We start from the raw sequence: 21,639 nt of genomic DNA, 5'->3' as shown, positions 1-21,639 counted from the left end.
GGTCCTGATAACTAGATGATCTTTTCTTTGCTGGATACACATAGGCATCTTTATTTTCCTTATATGGCCTTTGACTCTGTGAGATAGTATTAACTAGTGGGTGAGGTTATGCAAGCTTGGAAAGAGAAGCCATGACTGAGCAAATTATTCCATATAAGAACAACTCATCTTGAAACATGATTGTGTGCATGCATATGTACATTTGTTAAAATCGTTCGTCTACTGTCATGTTTTTGGCTATTCTCTTTATCCTTGAGGGCTTATTCTTGAAAAAAAAAGTTGTCATTTTAGTGGGATATTAGGAAGAAAAGTAGGTACACTCATCTTGAACTGAAATGATCTGTCATATTTATCTGAAAGTTCTCCTCTGACTTTCTTCTCCCATGCTTGATTTTTTCCCAGGCTTGATTTTGAAGTCAACAGAATTTCTTTAGAACAGCTTTATTGGTATATAAATTACCCACCATAAATTGACCCTCTTAAAGTGTACAATTCAGTGGTTTTTGATCTATTCACAAAGTGCAACCATCAACATTATCTAACTTTTGAACATTTTTATGACCCCAGAAAGAAGCCCTATGCCCGTTAGCAGTCACTCCCCATTCCTCCCTCCTCCCACCACCCACATCCTTAGGCAAAGACCAGTCTACTGTCTCTCTATAAACATTTGTTTCTATGGACATTTCATAAATGGAATCACAATATGTGGTACTTTGTGACTGGCTTCTTTGATCTAGCATAATGTTTCAAGCTTCATCTGTGGTGTCACATGTATCAGTACTGCATTCCTATGGCTGGTTAATATTCTATTGTATGAATATACCATATTTTACGTATCCATTTATATGTTGATAGAAATTTGGGTTATTTCCATTTTTTTTGCTGTTATGAACATTTATGTATAAGTTTTTGTGTGGATATATGCTTTCATTTCTCTTATCTACCTGTAATTGCTGTTATATTGTAACTTTATTTTGAGTAACTATTTTCTGACATAGTTTGTAGAAAGATTATAGGCTTGAAGAGGAAAAGCAGGATACCCAGCAGCTCCAAGACCAAGAAGAGGCTTATTGGGAATATTATGGAATTAATTGTGAACTGGGTGAAATCCTCAGTAAGTTCTTTTTTTGTTTAGTAATGCTTTTATGTTGGAAGAAGAGAAGACATAGTCAACAAATGAGTTATTTAAAAAGTATACAACTTGTATTAATAGAAAATCAATCTACATAAAACATATTAAAAATTTGGTTAAAGAATATCAATTGAAGGAATTGCCAGATGATTAGCTTGCTAGCCACCTACAGCTCTGCCCTAACTCTGTCAAGCCGTGTTTTGAACACCTGCTTTACTGAACCCATGGAAATAATCAACCTTTTACAATGAGTCCATAAACAATTTGAGGCCCTTAAGGGAGAAAGGAGGGGTAAGAGGACATACAAATAGGCTTAAGTAACTCTGGGCTTGGTTTAACTCATATGACACCAAGTCCACTTACAGGCCACTTATAGCTGAGCATTTAACCAGTAGTGCCTAGAAAAAAACCAACTGGTATTAGTATGATTTCATCTGAAACTATATATTTACTGTACTTGGCCCTTTTAATATAGTGCTAGATTTATGGAGAAAGCCAAGTTTTATTAGCTGAGATACTGCTAATATTGTTTCAGATTAGCATTTTACATTGTGCGAGGCGCTCTGTTCTGTGTGCTGTTTGTTTTTTCCAGTCTCCTCGGTAAATAAATTCTCATAGAAATAAGTTCTTCAGCTGCTAAATGCTTGTGTCTAACCTTTAGTTGTAGATATGAGGTTCCAGGTTTATAATTTAGACTATTTTATATGTTTATGTATACCGTCAGTCCCCACTGACAAGCATTCAGTACCCGATAAATACCCACAAAATAAATATGCTGAGATACTATTTAGGCATTATCAGGAGTTTGTTTTGGTTATAGGACTGAAGTGTAAAATATCACCTAATTCTTTATTCTTCCTGCAGGCCTTTGCTCTTACTTGAACATACAGGTTCTCTCTGGGAGCAGGAGATCAGTATAAATGTTGACTAATTTGGCAATAAACATACCTCTGCATTTTACAGAATCTAATCAGAATGATAAGATTTGTAGTTTCACTAATAACCTCTAAGAATAGGCAGTAATTTATTATTTTTTATTAGTCACTTTATCAGCCTGCCCTTTGAGAAATTCGTGTGAGTCCTTTGAGAACCATATCATAGTCATGGGGTTGTAAGAGATTTGTAAGAAATATAACCCCTCATTTTGCACAGGAAAATGAAATTCTGTTGCCTGTATAAGCTCATCACTCCAAAGAAGTGATTCCAGTCTTGAGGAATGAAATGCGGAGGCAAAACCCAGTCTGATTCTGTACAGCTGGCATTTCATGATTATTTTTCTCATTCTTCTGTAAATACATATTTAGAAAGAAATATAATTGATGTTTTATTTATTCTTATGTAGTTTGTATTTTGTGCCCATACAGCCTTATAGGCTACTATTAAAATGCTATTTCTCCACAAGCCCTGAGAACCTACAAAGCTATGGTTTCTCACAAATGAATTAAGATTCCCACCTCTCCATTACACAACAGATTTGCTTATTGATTGATTCAGGAAACATTTCTTAAATATTTACATACATGAGACATGGTGTTAGCTGCTCTGTAATAATGATAACAGTAATAGCTAACTTTGTAAGAGTATGCTGATCAAACTGTATATTATGAGGTCCTGGGCACTTGGATTTAAATTGTAGCTAAGCTATTTGGTACCTGGGTGAATGTGGACAGGCTAATCAATCTCTCTATTTCAGCCTAGTCATCCCCAAATGGGGAGCTACTAGATTCCTGTTGCTACCATAACAGATTACCACGAACTTAGTGGCTTAATGCATTGCAAATTTATTATCTCACTGTACTGTGGGTGAGAAGTGTGTGAACTCAACTGGTTCCTCTATTCTAAATCTCACAAGGCCAAAATCCAGGTGACAGTCTAGCGTCGTGTATGACTGTTCTGAGGAGAATCTACTCCCAGACTCATTCACGTTGTTGGCAGAATTCAGTTCCATGCAGTTGTAAGACTGAAGTCTCTGTTTCTTTGCTGGTTTCTCAGTTTCTAGAGGCTGCTCATGTTCTCGAGTTTATGACCTCTCTTAATCTGCGAAGTCGGCAACAGCTCATTCTACTATTAATATCTAATAGATTAGCAAGTTTTCATAAAACCTTTTGTGAGGTTTAATGAGGCAGAGGGAGGGGGGAAACTACTTTGATAAATCTGGCACCATGAGGCTAAATATTTTGGTTGTTTTAGTGGTTGACTTTCTCATGGCTCTGAGATATATCATGATAGAGATTAACATTTTGTCAAGTACTTTATTCTTTCCTTGAGGCTAGGATTATGAGTATAGTATAACTTCATGGTCATTGAAAAGTCCAGGCATGTGTCAAGATTAGAATTAGGTGCCATCCTGTGATATATCTTGTGATATAGGAATAGCATTGCTGATTATAATTATAATTTTTTTTTTTTTTTTTAGTGAGAGCAAATATTTGTCACATAGTTAAATGTTTGCTGCTTAACCTGTAACAAAAGTATTTATGGTACAGTTTTCAAGTGCTGAGTAGATTTCTCTGTATGCTATATATACTGTGCTAGTTGAATGTTTGCATTTTAGCTTGAGAAATGGGTCAAATGTAGCCAACAACAAATGAGAACTTTCAAGAAAACTTGAATAATTTGAAGTGGTACTTTTCACTAATGGTGAGAGAGAGTTTTTGTCCTGAGAAAAGATGTCGAAGAAAATGATGACTATTTTAATTTTGGACCATTATTTCCATCTGCAAAGTTTTCTTAGAATTTTTGAACTTATGAATTATAACACATGATCCTAGTTTTTATTCCAATTTAATTCTAAAAATGACTACAAGTTTAAAGCAGTTAACATACGTTAATACAACTGCAGAGGTGCATTTCACTTCTGTTTCTGAGGCTCGTCTATGAAATTTTATTGCTGAGTGTCCTTTCCCTGTGACCACTAAAGTAGCTTTTTTTTCTATTTAGATACTATCTGTAATCTAATTCCTACCTAACAGTAATATTCCATCCAACTCAGCAAATTCTGTAAATGGACTAAATTATTCCACATTTCTTTAAAATATATTTGAAGTATAGATGTACTGTATTCCTATGTTAGTTTGTCTTATTGTGTGTCTTAAAAATGTGTATCGTTCTTTAAAACAATGTCTTGAGCTCTTTTAATATGCAAGGCATGGAGAGTGTTTAAAAGATGGTCAAAACTCAACCACCAACTCTAAAAGAGCTTGTATTTGCCAGTTTATAGATTTTTTTACTTTAGCTGCAGATATCAACTACATTTCAAGGAGACCTTCCTGACAATCTTATTTATAATCTCAATCACTAGCCTTCACCCTGATCCAAGTACTCCCAATTCCCCTAGCCCTGTTACTATATTTATTGCCTAATGTCTCACCTGCTAGATGGTAGGTTCCATGAGGGTAGGGATTTTCTGTTTATTTTGTTTACGGATTTATCTTAAATGCTTGGAATGGTGCCTGGCACAGAGTAGTCACTCAATAAATGTTTTCAGAATGATTAAATGAATAAAACATCTTCCAACACAAGACAAATTTAAATTGCATTCTTAATCTGTCCCCATGTCTAACCATCCTACCAGCATCAGCCTGATTCAGGCCCTGGGCCCTTTCCTTCTGGATGGTTACAGTAGCCTCTTAAGTAATCTTGCTGCTTTCAATTGTGCCCTACAGTCTAGACTCAGCAGAGCAGCCAGAGTGGTGAACCCCTCAAGGCAGATCATGTCTTCCCACAGCTCAAAACCCTCACACAGAAAACAAAACAAAACAAGAATCCCACAGCTCAAAACCCTCACACAGAAAACAAAACAAAACAAGAAAAGACCATAGCTTTTAGTCAGATTTAATCAGATGGTAATGATCTGTCCTTTTCCTCTTGCGTTGTCTCCCCATTTCATCTCCTGCTACTCTCCCCACCCACCACCACTTGGCCCCAGCCCCAGGACCTCCATCTCAGGCCCTTTGCATGTACTGTTTCCTTGCCTACTACACACTTTATTTATTTCAGCTCTGCTCAAATGTCATGGTATCAGAGGGGCCTCCCTGACCATGTTGAGTGAAATAACATCTTCTACCCCGACATCACTCTGCTTTACTCCACTTTATCCTGCTTGCTATTTCTTCATAGCACGTATGTTACCACTTCGTATATATTTTAAACATTTATCTTTTAATTGTCTTGCCCTCGATTAGAATATGTTTCATACAAGCATGGAGTTTGCTTTTGTATTAGTCAGGGCATATACTAATATGCCCCATTAGTATTCTCTAAAGGGACAGAACTAATAGGATAGATGGATATATGAAGGAGGCTTATTAAGGAGTATTGGCTTACATGATCACAAGGTAAAGTCCCACAATAGCCCATCTACAAGCTGAGAGCCAGTAAGCCAGTCTGATTCCCAAAACCTCAAAAGTAGGAAGCCCACAGCACAGCCTTCAGTCTGTGGCAGAAGGCCTGAGAGCTCCTGGAAAATCCAGGGGTCCGAGAGTGGGTCCAGTGTAAGACCAAGGGTCCAAAAGTTGAAGAACTTTAAGTCTGATGTTCAAGAGCAGGAAGCATCCAGAATGGAGAGAGATGGAGGGCAGAAGACTCAGCCAGCCTAGTCCTTACGTGTTCCTCTGTTTGCTTTTTTTCTAGCCACACTGGCAACTGATTAGATGCCCACCCAGACTGAGGGTGGGTCTGCCCCTCCCAGTCCACTGACTCAAATGTTAATCTCCTTTGGCAACACCTTCACAGACAGACCCAGAAACAATACTTTGCATCCTTCAATCCAGTCAAGTTGATACTCAATATTAACCATCACAGTGTTGTTTAATGCTGTCTCCCTGGTGTTAGAGAATATTAGACACATAGAAAGTGTGTGATAAACATCATACATAGTGTGCAACAAATGTACATTTTGGATTCATGCAAACAAAAATAGAAGCATTGTGAACTCTCATTTATCATGTGAGACCTTAAGTGAGTCATCATAATTATCAATGTAAATACAAGAGCAAGAGTGTGTAAGGCAGTGTTTATTGTATTTAGATATCAATAAATCAAAAAATAAAGCCATAGCAAATTAATTATTAGGAACTTTTTTTTTTGACAGAGTCTCCTCTGTCACCCAGGCTGGAGTGCAGTGGCGTGATCATGGCTCACTTCAGCTTTGACTTCCCCAAGCTCAAGTGATCCTCCCATTTCAGTCTCCCAAGTAGCTGGTTGGAGGCACGACAGGCATGTGCCAACACACTTAGCTAATTTTTGCATTTTTTGTAGAGATGGGGTTTCACATGTTGTCCAGGCTGGTCTTGAACTCCCGAGCTGAAGGAATCCGCCTGCCTTGGCTTCCTAAAGTGCTGGAATTACAGGCATGAGCCACCACACCCTGGCAATTACTATGAGCTTTCTTTCTCGCAAGCGTCAGAAGGCATCTTCCTAATAGGCACAGTTGTGCCACCACTGCCTCCATGCTGCTACCCTAGGCATTCTTCTGCAAGCCTCCTCTGAAGGTGTTGAGCAGTTATTATTCTCATATGTAGGAAATCTTATTTGTAGGGTTGCAGCAGGCTGGCAGTAATGGTAATATTTACCAGATATTTCTGGAAACACTTTACAAAATGCAGATACATAATTAATCTGTATGAAAAGAGATGAGGCAAAATATCATGCTAATAAATTAAGGTCTTTACTGTTAGTGTATTTGAACAGGGATTCAAGAGGTAAATTATAAATGTGGGTGTGCTGCTGTCAAAGCCACTGATGTAGAGGACACTCACATCCTTGCCCAGTGGGTGATTCCAGGAATCCATGAATCTATCTTCAATCACAGGAGACAAAAATGCTGTGGAAATGGAAGGAGGTAGATATAAGATATTTCTTTTTCAGTTACTTTTGACTTTTGGGAATATGTTTAGTGATTCTTCCATTCAGGCCATAATGATTTTTTTTTTTTTTTTTGAGGCGGAGTCTTACTCTGTAGCCCAGGCTGGAGTGCAATAGCGTGATCTCGGCTCACTGTAACCTCCACTTCCCAGGTTCAAGCAATTCTCCTGCCTCAGTTTCGTGAGTAGCTGGGATTACAGGTGCACGCCACCATGCCCCACTAATTTTTGTATTTTTAGTAGAGACAGGGTTTCATCATGTTGTTCAGGCTGGTCTCAAACTCCTGACCTTGTGATCTGCCCACCTCAACCTCCCAAAGTGCTGGGATTACAGACGTGAACCACCGCGCCCAGCTGCCATAAACAATTTTATGTTATTTTGCTAAACGTGAAACCCTAAATACATCTGTCTCTCTTCCCATTATTTGGCAATTTTATTTCCTGGAAAAATTGTTTATCGTATTTCAAAAGTTGGAAAATGATGAAAATACTGCTACTTTTTAAAAGATGTTATTGTCATAAATTCATAACTATTTTGAATCTTCATTTTATTTGACCTGGTGTCTTTACACATTGCCTCCCTTATGGTTTGAGGTTTCATTTCAGGGCCAGAAAGCCAGAGGCTGATTGTCAAGGCTGTTGTAATGCTATTGCTTATATCTTTAAGTGCTGACAATCAGACCACAATTTTAAACAGAGAGCAAACACCCATGAAAACATCCCATAGACTTACTTTGAATTAGTCACTATAAAAAAGAAGACAGAACATTTTCTCTTGATTCATTATTTATTTTTATAATATAAAGGCATGAGAAATGGGTATCTCCAATTAGTTCTTAATCACTCCAACTTAATTATTTTTGCATCTTGTATATCTCTGCTATTTAAGGTCATAGTGCAGTGGAAAACAGTCATTATAAACAATACAACGTAGGTCACATAGGTAGTAGGTAGCAGAACCAGGTTCCTCACCCGAGAAGTGACTTGAGCCTTCATTCTGATCTTGTGCTCTGACGCCTGTCGGTGTCACTGTGTCTGATTCGCTATATGTTTTCACTTCCTGTGTGTAGCATTATGTTATCCAGGTGCTTTGTAGCACTGATGAATTGTCTGATTTTGTATCTCATTTCCTTCATTCTTCTGTTTCTTCTTCTTCACTTAACTGGCTAAAGCTGAATTATGTAAGCAATACAACTGCATATTAATTATAACTGAATTACATTTTATTCTCTTAGATATCTGTTAAGGTATTGGATTGTAGTAATTCCTCTGAACTACTGTATTTGTTATAAAATATTTTTATTTTCTTCTGAGAGAAAGCATTATATAAAGTCACAAAACTTAGCAATTTTACTGTATTTGAGTATTGGCAAAACAAATCTTTGAGACTTGAGAGAAACTTTTCATATGTATGCCTATGAATTTTGATATATCATTAGACATTTTGGGGTGTATGCTGGGTTATTAGTCTTTTGTATGAGAAACATATATCAAATTCTGAACCATATGACATGTTAGATGTTGTTAAAGAAAAAGTTATTCTGGCCAGGTGCAGTGGGTCACGCCTGTAATCCCAGCACTTTGGGAGGCCCCAGCCTGGCCAACGTGGTGAAATGCTGTCTCTACTAAAAATACAAACATTAGCTGGGCATGGTGGTGCAAACCTGTAATCAATCCCAGTTACTCAGGAGGCTGAGACAAGAGAATCGCTTGAACCCAGGAGGCAGAGTTTGCAGTGAGCTGAGATCGCACCATGGCCCTCCAGCCTGGGTGACAAGAGTGAGACTCCTTTAAAAAAAAAAAAAAGATATTATTCACTCTGAAACTTGTTAAAGAACAGTAAGACAATCTTTATTCAGGACTATTACAATAGCTAGAGGGACTACTGCATTTGGGGTTTTGCAGTGGGGCAGAGAGATTCAGCTCAACTTGGAATACAAGGGAAAGTTGTAATTACATGACCATATAGCAGGGTTGGGATAGGCAGCAGTCAGTGGGTGGAAAATTACTAAGAGGAAAAACCTCAAGGGTCAGGAGAGATTATGGCTAAACAGACCTAACAAGTTTCTTGCTAAAGACAGGCTAAGGTGATCAGACATCATTTGGAGGATGGTAGGAAATGAGTAATTTGGTCAGATATGGAGGGTTATCAGATATGAAGGGTGGGGACTTTGGCTGAACTGACTTAGCAGTATTCTTACTAAAAGTGGACTCTTGAGGATATGCCCAGAACAGGGCTTAGCTGAAAAAAAGCTCAGAGAAGTCTGACTAGAGATTGGTCAAGGAGATAATCTTTGTCAAGATTAAAAAGCTGTTTAGGAATTAAAAGTTTCCTTCAGTTTTCTCTGTGTACAGTATCCTGATCACTAAGTTTAGCATCCCCCATGGTATCCCTTGAAGGTCTCTCATACCATATTTTATTCAAGAGAATTCTGGTTTTGACAAACTTGAAGACAAAAATCAAATGGAAGATTCCACTGTGGATCAAAAACCTAACCATTGTCTTAATTTGGGGACAAAAACATTGAATTGAAACACAAACCCGTTTTGTGCACTGAATAAACCTTGTGGTTTTTTATATTTCTTGCTTAAGTTAGTAATTCTTTGACATAAAGTCAAATACACAAGGCCTATCTCAGTGTCTCAAGAGTTTTTTTCTGAATAAAATGTTAGAATGTATTACACCTATGTGCTTTTGTTGTTGTTACTGTGAAATATACCTGAGAACATTTTTATTCTTTTTTTTTTTTTTCCAGATGGCAGAAATGATGTTCAGGAGAGTAGCTTAAGAGACTTAATAAAAGAGCTGCCAGACACCCACTACTGCCTCCTCAAGTACCTTTGCCAGTTCTTGACAAAAGTAGCCAAGCATCATATGCAGAATCGCATGAATGTTCACAATCTCGCCACTGTATTTGGGCCAAATTGCTTTCAGTAAGTTAGTGGAGTTTTGCTGTTAATATCATCATGTCCCCCTTTGTGTTTACTACTGTCTGAAATTACTGGGATGCAGAAGCATATTTCAGTCTGAAAATTCAGCCAGCTTATGTTGGAGAAGTTGTATCTTGTTCTTGGGCATGTTAGCCCTGTTTTTCATCCCAATTTGAAGAAAGCAGCTATGCCCTTTTTACAAAACTATAATTTCCTATAAATCAAATAGCCTTATTTTAAAATCTGGAAATAAGTTATATTTTAACTAAAAGGGGCATTTAAAAAATCTGTAATCAGAAATGTTGATTAGCAGAAAGAGAAGGAATATGACATAGTGAATAATTTTTTAAATAGTAATAAAGTTCAAATTATTGCCAATAGATGGAAATTTTTGAACAGACTATGCCAGTATCAGAAAAATATAACCTCAGCTTCGTTTACTGGAAATAAACTAGTCTGTGTTAGTAGATTCTTTGTTGCTAGCCACAGGAACATTTGTAAAGCTTCATATTTTATTCTCCTTCTTATTCCATTAAAGCTCTTTAATTTTTGATACGTGAAATATGATCCAGCAATCCAGGGACTTTGCTTTTAACTCTCCTGTTAATCACTTCTGATCAAATACATTCCTTCTAGTTATGAGAAGGGAGAGAGAGAACATTCACACTCCAAAAACTCTCAGAAACTCAGCAACTTTTTCTTTTTATAGCATATCTACTTCTCCACTTCATCAATATACAGGCTTATTCAGCTGCCCAGAACTAGTAATATTACAGTCCTCAGAATCATTGTCTAAATATAGATTCTAGTTTACATCCTAGTGACTACAGGGTTCCAGGTCATTCACAGCCTAATTTAGGTAGATGTTCTACCTTAATAACTATCCTGATTGTAATTCTAAAGATGTTAACTTTTAAATAGTGGCATTTCACAGGATATATTAGGGTGTCGTGAATAAATATCTCAGATACAGGATCCACTAATTTTTGTCTTATTCAGAAGCTCTGTGATAGTAAAAACTCTATATTTATTCTTATATTTGTTCTGCCCAGTAAACCTTTGTTTGGTGACTTACATGTGAGAAATGTGTAAGTAGAAAATTGTTGAATAATTCTGAAACCTAGATTCTAGAACAGGTAAAAATGAATTTGTAAATAGAATGCTTATTTAGTAAGCATTAAACACAGATCCATACCTCATTACTAACTTAGAAATTGGACTTGATCTGGAATTTCTGGTAATCTGCTCCAGTTAGTGAGTCAGAATATTAATTAGTAATGAGTGTTTATTATAGGTTCTAATTAGTATGGTTTTACAGTTTTTCTATTGTTATAAAATATACATAAAATAACATATACCAATTTAACCTGTTTGGTTCTTTTTGAGACAGAGTCTCGCTCTGTTACCCAGGCTAGAGTGCAGTGGTACGATCTTAGCTTACTGCAACCTCCACTCTCTGGGCTCCAGCAATCCTCTCACTTCAGCCTCCTGAGTAACTGGGACTACAGGCACATGCCACCATGCCCGATTAGTTTTTATATTTTTTGTAGAGGCAGGGTTTCACCATGTCGCCTAGGCTGGTTCTGGGCTCAAGCAATCCACCTGCGGCAACCTGCCTAAGTGCTGGGATTACGGGCATGAGCCACTGTGCCTGGCCAACTCAGGTTTTTAAACTAATGCTTAGCTAGTTTTAGTATTTTTGCAAATTCCATTTACCTAACAGATCAGTCATTTACCTAAAAGGTCAGTCATTTAATGTAGCCACGTAGCTTTTTTTTTTTTGAGACAGAGTCTGGCTCTGTCACCCAGGTTGGAGTGCAGTGGTGAAATCTTGGGTCACTGCAACCTCTGCCTCCTGGGTTCATGTGATTCTCCTGCCTCAGTCTCTTGAGTAGCTGGGATTATAGGCGCCTGCCACCATACCCAGCTAATTTTGGGGTTTTTAGTAGAGACGGGGTTTCACCATGTTGGCAAGGCTGGTCTCGACCTCCTGACCTCAAGTGAACCTCCCACCTCCACCTCCCAAAGTGCTGGGATTACAGGCCGACCTTCATGTAGGTTTTGAAATGTATGTGGTATAAGGTTATACAATAATTCGTTTAAATTTTTTAATTTTCTTGTCTGTTGTTACATCTTCTTTCTCTTTTCTAATGTTAATTTTGCCTTCTCACTATTTATCCTGGCCAGAGTAGCCAAGCTTTTTGTCTATTATTCTTCTCAAATAATCCATTTTTAACTTTATTGAATAAATTTGCCTTAACATTTTTCTATTTCATTAACTCCTATTTTCATATTTATCAATTTGCTAGGACTTAACTGGTTTTTTCAAGCTTTTCCCCTGTTTTCATAATATGAAAAATTTCAGTCATACAATTTGAAGGAGCATAACTTAGATTATACATTTTCTCATTAACTAGATGAAATAAATGTGCTTTATCTCTGTATATATATGTAAATATGTATTTTTTGTTGAACCATTTGAAACCAAGTTGCAGACCTCAGCTATTTCACTGTTAAATACTTAATCATGCATCCTTAAAAATGAAGACTTTTTGCTATATAACCACAATATGTTTATTATGCCTAAGAAAATGGACAATTCCATTTGGAGAGTCCATTTAAGTATCCCAATTTGTCACAATTTATTTTTCTCAGAAGACGATCCAATGGTTCATCCATTCTTCTTAGTTGTTAGGTCTCTTTAGTGTGTCTTAATAAAGAACAGTCCTTCCATGTGTGCACACCCATGTGCAGGGGTGCCCACATGGTTGTTTTGTTTGTGTTTAACCACAACTTTTTTTTCTACCACATTGACTTTTGAAAAAATTTTAATTTAATTTAATGTTAAGTTTCTGGATACATGTGCAGGATGTGTAGGTTTGTTACACAGGCAGACATGTGCCGTGGTGGTTTGCTGCAACACCTAGGTGTTAAGCGCAGCATACCTTAGCTGTTTTTCCTGATGCAACCACATTGAGTTTTTAAGAAACCAGACATCATCCTGTGGAATATTGTACAGTGTGAATTTGTCTGATTATTTTCTTGTGGTGTGGTTGTTTTTCTATTCTCTGAATCTACTATAATCTATAAGTCAGATATAAAATCTTAGTTATATTCAGATTTTTTGGCCAGAATACTTTATCATCGATATTGTATCCTTAATGTTGTATCCCGTTAGAAGCCATGTAATGTTAAGTCGTCTCACACTTATTGATGCTTATTTTGCTTTGTTAGTTAAAGTCACCGCTTTCAAATCTCTCTATTGTAAGGCTGTGGCACTCCCTTTGCAGTTAGCAAGTAATTCATTAGGTGACTACTTGGGCATCATGCAAATGCATATTCCTCCCAATTCACTATCCATTTGTCTATTGATCATCCTAGCCTGATTCAGTTTTTTCTCTTTGGGTTGTAGAATGTTGATTTTTAAACTCTACTAGTATTTTTTTTTTCTTTTTCTTTTAGTGATACTCTTCTATAAAGAAGAGCTTTCCCTTGTCAGTGGGGAATGAACAATATTAAATTTTCCTGTGCTCATATTATCCCAAATTTGGCAGTTGTGAGAGCCCCTTTAGGCTGGCAACTGTGTCCTTTTGACAAAACCCTGTAATAGTATTTCCTACCTTTCTAGCTGAAGATGATGTCTCAGGATGGAATTAACCATTTCTCCAACGGGCTTTGGTTTCTTTTGTAGAAGAGTTATATTTGGAAGCCAAGATCTGGGTGCTAAGTTATTTGCATCTAGGTCTTAATGACTTCTAGAGCAAGGAAATAAAGAAAGAAATGAATACTTGAATGATGGAATGACTGAATGGAAGAAATAATGGATTTATATTGATATTTTGAGTTTAATTTTAACATTATAATATTCTTTCTTAACTACTTTGATTTCATATTTGTAACTCCATACTCTGACAGTGAAAAATCTTGCTTCCTAAAAAATAAGAATATTTATTTGCTTTTCTCCACAACATACATAAAATGTGTATTTTCTGTATAGATGTAAAGTGTCACAACATCAGGGAAACCGTTGAGTAATGTTTAAGATATCTGGCAGTCTGTATTGTCCCTATATCTGGCTAAGAGTATGTATTCAAAGTAAAGGGTGGTTGTCTTCTCCATTTGGCATATAATTGAGTTCACTTGTTTCCAGTTTTGGACTGCAGAGCTTCTTTTCCTTTTCAATGTAATTTTGTTTAAATTTGTATAACATTTACATGGCTTAAACATGAAAATTGGCCTGGCACAGTGGTTCAAGCCTGTAATCCCACCACTTTGGGAGGCCAAGGCAGGTGGATCACTTGAGGTCAGGAGTTTGAGATCAGCCTGACCAACATGGTGAAACCCCATCTCTACTAAAAATACAAAAATTAGCCAGGTGTGGTGGCAGGTGCCTGTAATCGCAGCTACTTGAGCAGCTGAGGCATGAGAATCACTTGAACCTGGGAAGTGGAGGTTGCAGTAAGCTGATACCGTGCCACCATACTGCAGACTGGGAGATAGGGCAAGACTCAATTTCAAAAAAAAAAAAAAGAAAAAGAAGTGAAAATTATGCATAGAGAAAGAGGTTTACTCAGAAGGTTCCCTTTTATCATTCTTTCTATACTGTTCAACCTCTTGCTGTCTTTGGAAAACATTTTTATTAGTTTCCGTCTTATCCTTCAATGTTTCTTTTTGTAAAAATAAATGTGTATATGTAGTTACATTATGTATATTATGTGATGTCTATATGTGTTCATTCTTATTTCTATGTCTTCCTTACACTGTTCTTCACTTTGCTTTTTATCTGCAAATCTTAGAGATCATTCCAACAGTTTATTTTTTTACTCTTTTTGTGCTTGCCTGGATGAAGTAAATTTTAGTCAATGGTACTTTTCTGATCGTCATTTGTTTCCAATCTTTTATTGTTAGGTATGATCCCACATCAAATAAACTTGTGCATATGTATCACCAAGATTAATTCCTAGATGTGAGATTTCTGGGTCAAAGAACAAATGCCACCATATCATTAGATAGTACCAATTCCCCTCCATAGAGGATGAATCAGTGTTACATGTCTATTAGCAGCATGCAAGAGTCTCTGTTTTTCAGTCTTGCCAAGAGGATTTTGTGAAAATTTTGAAGTCTTGCCAGTCTAATAGGTCAGATGTGATATCCCAGTGTGGATTTTTTAAGTTTTAAGAGTTTTATTGAGAGACCGTTTATATACCCTACAATTTGCCATGTGAAGTATATAATTTGTTGGTTTTGAATAAGTACAGAATTCTGGAACCATCACCACAGTCACTTTTAGAATATTTTATCATCCCCAAAAGAAATGCTGTGCTGTTAGCACTCACTTCCCATTTCTTCCTAATCACTCTCCACAACAACCTGGCTCTAGGCAACCACTTATCTACTTTCTGTGTCTAGAGAGTTGCCTATTCTGGACATTTCATATAAATGGAACCATACAATGTGTGTTCTTTTCTGACTGGACTCTTTCACTTAGCAAAATGTCTTTAAGGCTCATCCATTTTGTAGCATGTGTCAGTACATCATTCCTTTTATGGCAGAATAATATTTCAATGTAGAGATATACCAGTTGATGTGTTTATCAATTTATTAGTTGATGGGTATTTGTGTTACTTCCAGTTTCTGGCTATTTCAAATGCTGCTGCTATGAACATTTGTGTACATGTCCATGTGTGGAATTATGTCTTCATTTGTCTTGGGTATATAACTAGGAGTAGAATTATTGGGTCTCATGGTAGCTGTTTAAAATTTTGAGGAACTACCAAAATGTTTACTGAAGTGGCTGCACCATTTTACATTCCCTCATGCATTTGTTCCCTCATATATTCCCATTAGCAATGGGATGTGCTTATCATGAAGAAAGAGACTAAAATAAAATAAATATTCAAAGAAAAATAAAACCTGAGGACCTAATAGGAAAATGGCAAAAGACAAAAATATATGAAGAGAAAGACACATGGCCATGTACATTTCCATTAGCAATGTATAGGCGAAGCAATTTCTTTACATCCTTGTCAAACCTTATTAATATCTTTTTGATTCCATTCCTGTGGGAATGAAACAGTATTTCATTTTGGTTTTGATTTGCATGTCCCTGATTACTAAAGAAATTGAATATTTTCATGTGTTTATTGGCCACTTGTATATTTTTGGAGAAATGTTTATTCAGATCTGCCTATTTTTAAGTTGATGTATTTGTCTTTATTATTGAGTTATTAGAGTTGTTTATATATTTTGCATACAAATTCCTTATCAGGTACAGGATTTGTAAATATTTTCTCCTATTCTATAAGTTGTCTTTTCATTTTCTTGATTGTATCCTTTCAAGCACAGAGGTTTTTATTTTTGATGGAGTCCAATGTATCTGTTTTTTCTTTTGTCACTTACGCTTTTTGTGTTGTACCTGAGAAAGTTTTGGCTAACCCAGGTCATGAAGATTTATTCATCTTTTCTTCTAAGAGTTTTATAGTTCTGACTGTTATGTTTAGGTCTATGGAGTTATTTTGGAGTTAACTTTTGTGAATGGTATAAAGGAGTCCAACTTCATTCCTCTGCATGTGGCTGTCCAGTTGTCCTAGCATCATTTGTTGAAGATTGTTTTTCCCCATTGAATTATCTCAGCACCCTTGTCAAAAATAAGCTGATCACAATTATTGGGGCTTATTTCTGAACTGATAGTTCTATTCCATTGATCTGTATATCTATTCTTATTTCAGTACCATAATATTTTGATAACTGTAGCTTTTTAATGAGTTTTGAAATCATGAAGTTTCAGTACTCCAAGTTTGTTCATCTTTTCAGGATTGTTTTGGCTAGTCTGATTTCGTTGTATTTCTATACAAATTTTAGGATCAGTTTGTAAATTTCTACAAAAACATTAGCTAGTATTTTGATAGGATGTTCTTTTGAATCTGTAGATCAATTTGGAGAGTACTTTATTGCCATTTTAGCAAAATTAAATCTCCCAATATGTGAGCATGAAATATTTTTCCATTTACTTAGGTCTTTAATTTGTTTCAATAATGTTTTATGGTTTTCAGGGTAGAAGTTTTGCAATTATTTTGTTAAATCTATTCTTAAGTATTTTTTTCTTTTAGGTGCTATTCTAGATGTAATTGTTTTCTCAGTTTTATTTTCAGATTGCTCATTACTAATACCAATATAGCACATGTGTTTTCTTATAAATGAAACTAAACATTTTTACTTGTATTTAAGGGCCATATGTCTTTTTCCTCATATACCTGTTGGTGTCTTTTGCCATTTTCCTATTAGGGCCTCAGGTTTTATTTTTCCTTGTTGAATACTTATTTTATTTATTTTTTGTCTCTTTTATCCATCATAATCACACTTGAAACTCTAATTTCCTCTCAGTATTACTTTGTCTCCTCATTTTCACTATTATTTTACCACTTCATTTAATAGGTTGGGTTATCCAAGATATAACTCTGAGACTAAGTTTTCAAGCAGAAGTTTCATTGGGTAGTACTTTTTGGAACCATTCTTTCCTTATACCTATAAGGAATAGACAAAGGTAGGATTAGGCATAAGTTGAACTGCCATGAAGTTGTAACACAGGATTCATTCAGTCCCAGGGGAGCTTAGAAGATGGGATGACCTTTCAGATTAATCCCTAATTGAATCAAAAGGTTTAGTCTCTTTACCCCATTTCCATCAATCACTGGAGGTGATCCGTGCCAGGGACATGGTGTAGTCTCAGAAGTGGGACTTGGCCATGAGCCATAAGCAGGCAGCACTTTCAGTGGGATGGGGTGGATAATGAATATTTCTGTCATGAAGGTGACACCTGGGCATTACCTCACAGAGCAAATATTTTCTTTTAAAAATTCATTAAACCTTGGACTGTGAGCTATATACGTTGTATATGATTTTTCTAAGGAAATCCTCAATATTCCAGTTTCTAAGACAAATAAACGTCCTCCTGAATACTTTATTGTTCTTAGGAATTAGCAGGAATTGCTTTCCATAAGTTGTGATAGTTATTACAATGAGTATTGGATTTTCAGTGGTTTGGAGAGCATGACATATAAAAGGAAATTAGTCTAGTTCTTATTCTGCCAATAGTCCTTATTCTACTAATGCAGGTAGATTTGACCTGCATTGTTTATTTTCCTGTTAAATATTCTGTAAAACAGAACCCACAGAGTTTGCTTTGAAATTTAAGTGAAACTGTAAGAGAAAGTTCTCGTACATAGTAAGCAATTGACTGAGTGGTGTTGGAATCCATGTGCATTTAATTAAATACATTTAAAACTGCATTAAGGGAAAGATCAGGTTTTATGGGTTCTGCCCATCATACTACTTAGTGAACCAGGGGCTCTTTAAAAACATGAGATAGAAGACATGACATTCCTCTTACCTCAGTTGTCATAGTTCTCACTTAAAACAAGCTTCTCACAGTATTGAGTATGCTTGTTAATATTTAATGGAATAGAAAATGTTCTTGCCCAATAAAATTTCCCAACACAAGCCAACTTCTTCAACTTAGTATTTGTATCAGACACCTTCTGACCTCCTCAGATTGCCTTGACTCTACCCCCATTTCAGACCAATCTGCTGCCACCAGGCTTGAACCTTTCTCCTGCCTTGGGAATGCTGGATTTTTCTCTTTGGCTTCTGCCTTCTAGCTGGGTCAACCAGCCACCTGCTCAGAGTTTCTGGCTTCCACCATCACTTTTGAACCCTAGACTCAGATCTTAATTCCTGATGGGGTATCAGAGTCATGGAATATGCCTGGAAATCTAGAACAGTTAAATAGGAGTCAGGAGGAAACATGGATTTTTTTCTTCTTCCCATGGAACACATTAAATATTTCTTCATCCCATGGCTTCTCCTTGCAGCTTATCTGGGGAATTCCAGACTGCCAAGCAAAGCATCTGTTGAGCAAACTGTTATGTGTCTTTGTACTAGCAAATAAGAAATATTTAGGTATTTCTAATATAATGAATCTCATACATACCCAATGTTATCCTTAAATATTCTTAAAGTGTAAAATCTCTCACCTAATCTTAAGAAAATATATTTTCCTAATGTATTAGAACTGTCTCCTACATCATTAGGTGCACAGTGCCTTAGAGCAGGTTCTAAAGAAACTGAAAGAAAATAAGGCAATGATGAGGACGTTGGTGTATTATTTTGACAGCAGGGATACCAGGCAGGGTGGGTGAGAAAAGGAGGCAAGGAGGGATGTGAAATAATGTAAAGTGTGCACAGCTCTCTCACAAGACGCATAACAGTTTTTATTTGCCATTGTTTAGAGTGTATTTAAAAATCTGATTGTTAAGTGATATTGATGAACAGACCAAAGCCTTGGCTTTTGGTTCTGGGGTTTTTTGTCTGTTAGTATTCTTGGCACTTTGCATTAAACTCATTGTGCACGCTTAGTTTGTACAATTTGATTACATCTGTGTCTTTAATCTCTAATAATTAAATTTGCTATTGCTACTGATGAGTACGTCATTTTGATCAAATTCTACTTCATATCTCTGCGTCCTGTGCCTTTTTTCTATAGATATGTAAATTAATTCTATTTCTTGAAACAAGTGTTTCAGTACTAACCAATAAGATAAAAAGTAATTTTGTAAGTATTCCTGAAACTTTCAAAGACAAATCAGTTTCATATTTTGAATGATAAGCCCTTCTACTTATTCTTCTATCCAAGATGTTACATTTTTTTCTTAGTGGCAGCACCAAAAAAGTTTTACAGCTGCTATTGGTCTTCAAGTCTTGCAGAAAAACATCACAATAAGTTAGAGTTTAATACACCAGTAAATATTAGATGAGATCAGCTAAATTTGTAGACGTGAACATGATATATAACGAGATATTATAATGTTGCTGCCATTTTACCTGCTAATCACTGTTAAACAGCTATATTTGGTTTGCAACACAAAAGTTACTTTTAGAAACTGGTAATTTGGATTGAAAAGTATAAATAGTTGAAATTTAAAAAAATTAAGCCAAACCCTAGTCTCACATATTCATATATTTTTAACCTGTTATCTGTTTATAAAATGCAAATTTTTCACTTAATTTTTAGCGTAATTATATTTGTTATTGATATTCTCTGTAAATATGTTTTTGGAATATTAAAGAATGGGTGATTGGAAAGTTTGGCCTTTCTCTGCCTAAATCTGCACCAGCCTTTTGTAGCACCTATTTTATTGCCTGTAGTTCTGTGCTGGCAATCCTACTGCCACTTGTAACTGTGATAATTGGCTTGCTACTTAAAATTTCTTTTCAAAATGTGTATAAATTTATTTTTATTACAAAAATAACATATACTCATGGCCAAAAAAAATGTTTTCAGACAAAATTCCCCACAGTATAAAGATAAAAATAAAAACCATCCATTATTCTACTAACCAGACTTAATCCCTGTTCACACGTCAGCTTATAAACCAGACTTAATCCCCACATGTCAGTTTATGTGCTTTCATTTTGTTTTCTCTGCATGCTGACATGATTAAAGATGGGATAATAAAGTAATACTACTTTATAACCTTGATTGAAAAACTTACTATTGTTTATCATGACATGTCTCATGCTTATACATGTAATTCTACATCATCATTTTTAACGACAGCATAAAATTCTCATCTTTAGAGCAATACAATTTATTTAAGCCAGTCTATAAATTGCATTTAGAATACAATTAGAAAAATTAATTACTTTTTTGTTTTTTTGAGATGGAGTCTTGCTCTGTCACCCAGGCTGGAGTGCAGTGGTACAATCTCGGCTCGCTGCATCCTCTACCTCCTGGGTTCAAGAGATTCTTCTGCCTCAGCCTCCTGAGTAGCTGGGATTACAGGTGTGTGCCACCATGCCTGGCTAATTTTTGTGTTTTTAGTAGAGACGGGGTTTCACCATATTGATCAGGCTGGTCTCAAACTCCTGACCTCAAGTGATCCACCTCCCTCGGCCTCCAAAAATGCTGGGATTACAGGGGTGAGCCACTATGCCTGGCCAATTACTTTCTTTTTTTTTTGGCAATAATAATAATAATAATAGGCAATATTTATTGAGTTCTTACTAGGTTCCTGGTAATGTTATAGATGCTTTTTATATATTTCTTCATTTTATCCTCAAAACCCTATGAGGCAGGTACTATTATTATCTCTACACGTGAGGAAACTTGAAGCACAGAAAGTTTAACTGCGTAAGGTCACATGACCAGTAAGAGGTTAGAGTCAGGATTCTAAAACCAGAAGGCCTGGCTCCTCAGCTCCAAGCTCTTAATCACCACTCAATAACTGTTTCCCTTATAAACAGCATTGCAGGAGCTATTCTTGAACATCATTTTTCACACTTAACTAATTATTTTCATTGGATGTACTTTTAGAATTAAACTTGCCTGGTTAAAGGGTATGTGTATCATCAAATTTGTGCTCTAGAAAGGTTGCACCAGTTCATGCTGTGAGCAGCAATATGTGAATGTGTCTCTTTTCCCATACCTTCTCTAGTATATGTTATTCTTTTTAATCTTTGCCAATATAATAAATGAAATTGTTTCTTTTGACATTTTTGCTTATTTAATTACTATAAGGTTTAACATGTTAAAAGCGTATTTTCCCATGTAGTTCTTTTGTACATTGCCTTTCACTTTCTTCTTTGAGTTTTCCTAAGCTGGTGCTCATCTTTTTTATGACTGCTTTGTAAGAGTTCCTTTCTTTTTTTTTTTTT

At 36.0% G+C, this 21,639-nt stretch overlaps 1 protein-coding gene across 1 annotated transcript in view; it reads left to right on the top strand.

The window, feature by feature from the left end:
- FAM13A (family with sequence similarity 13, member A) overlaps positions 1–21,639 on the top strand; it is a 342,193-nt gene that overhangs the window by 61,413 nt on the left and 259,141 nt on the right. Inside the window, exon 5 of the mRNA XM_011932518.1 lies at positions 9,753–9,930. Within this exon, the coding sequence (XP_011787908.1) occupies positions 9,753–9,930 (178 nt within the window). The remainder of the gene's footprint in view (positions 1–9,752; positions 9,931–21,639) is intronic.

This window comes from Colobus angolensis, unplaced genomic scaffold (genome assembly GCF_000951035.1).
Source record: "Colobus angolensis palliatus isolate OR3802 unplaced genomic scaffold, Cang.pa_1.0 Scaffold123, whole genome shotgun sequence".
In the NCBI taxonomy this organism is placed as follows: domain Eukaryota; kingdom Metazoa; phylum Chordata; class Mammalia; order Primates; family Cercopithecidae; genus Colobus; species Colobus angolensis.
The sequence above is the reverse complement of the archived record's forward strand: the minus strand, read 5'-3'. Positions and strand labels throughout refer to the sequence as shown.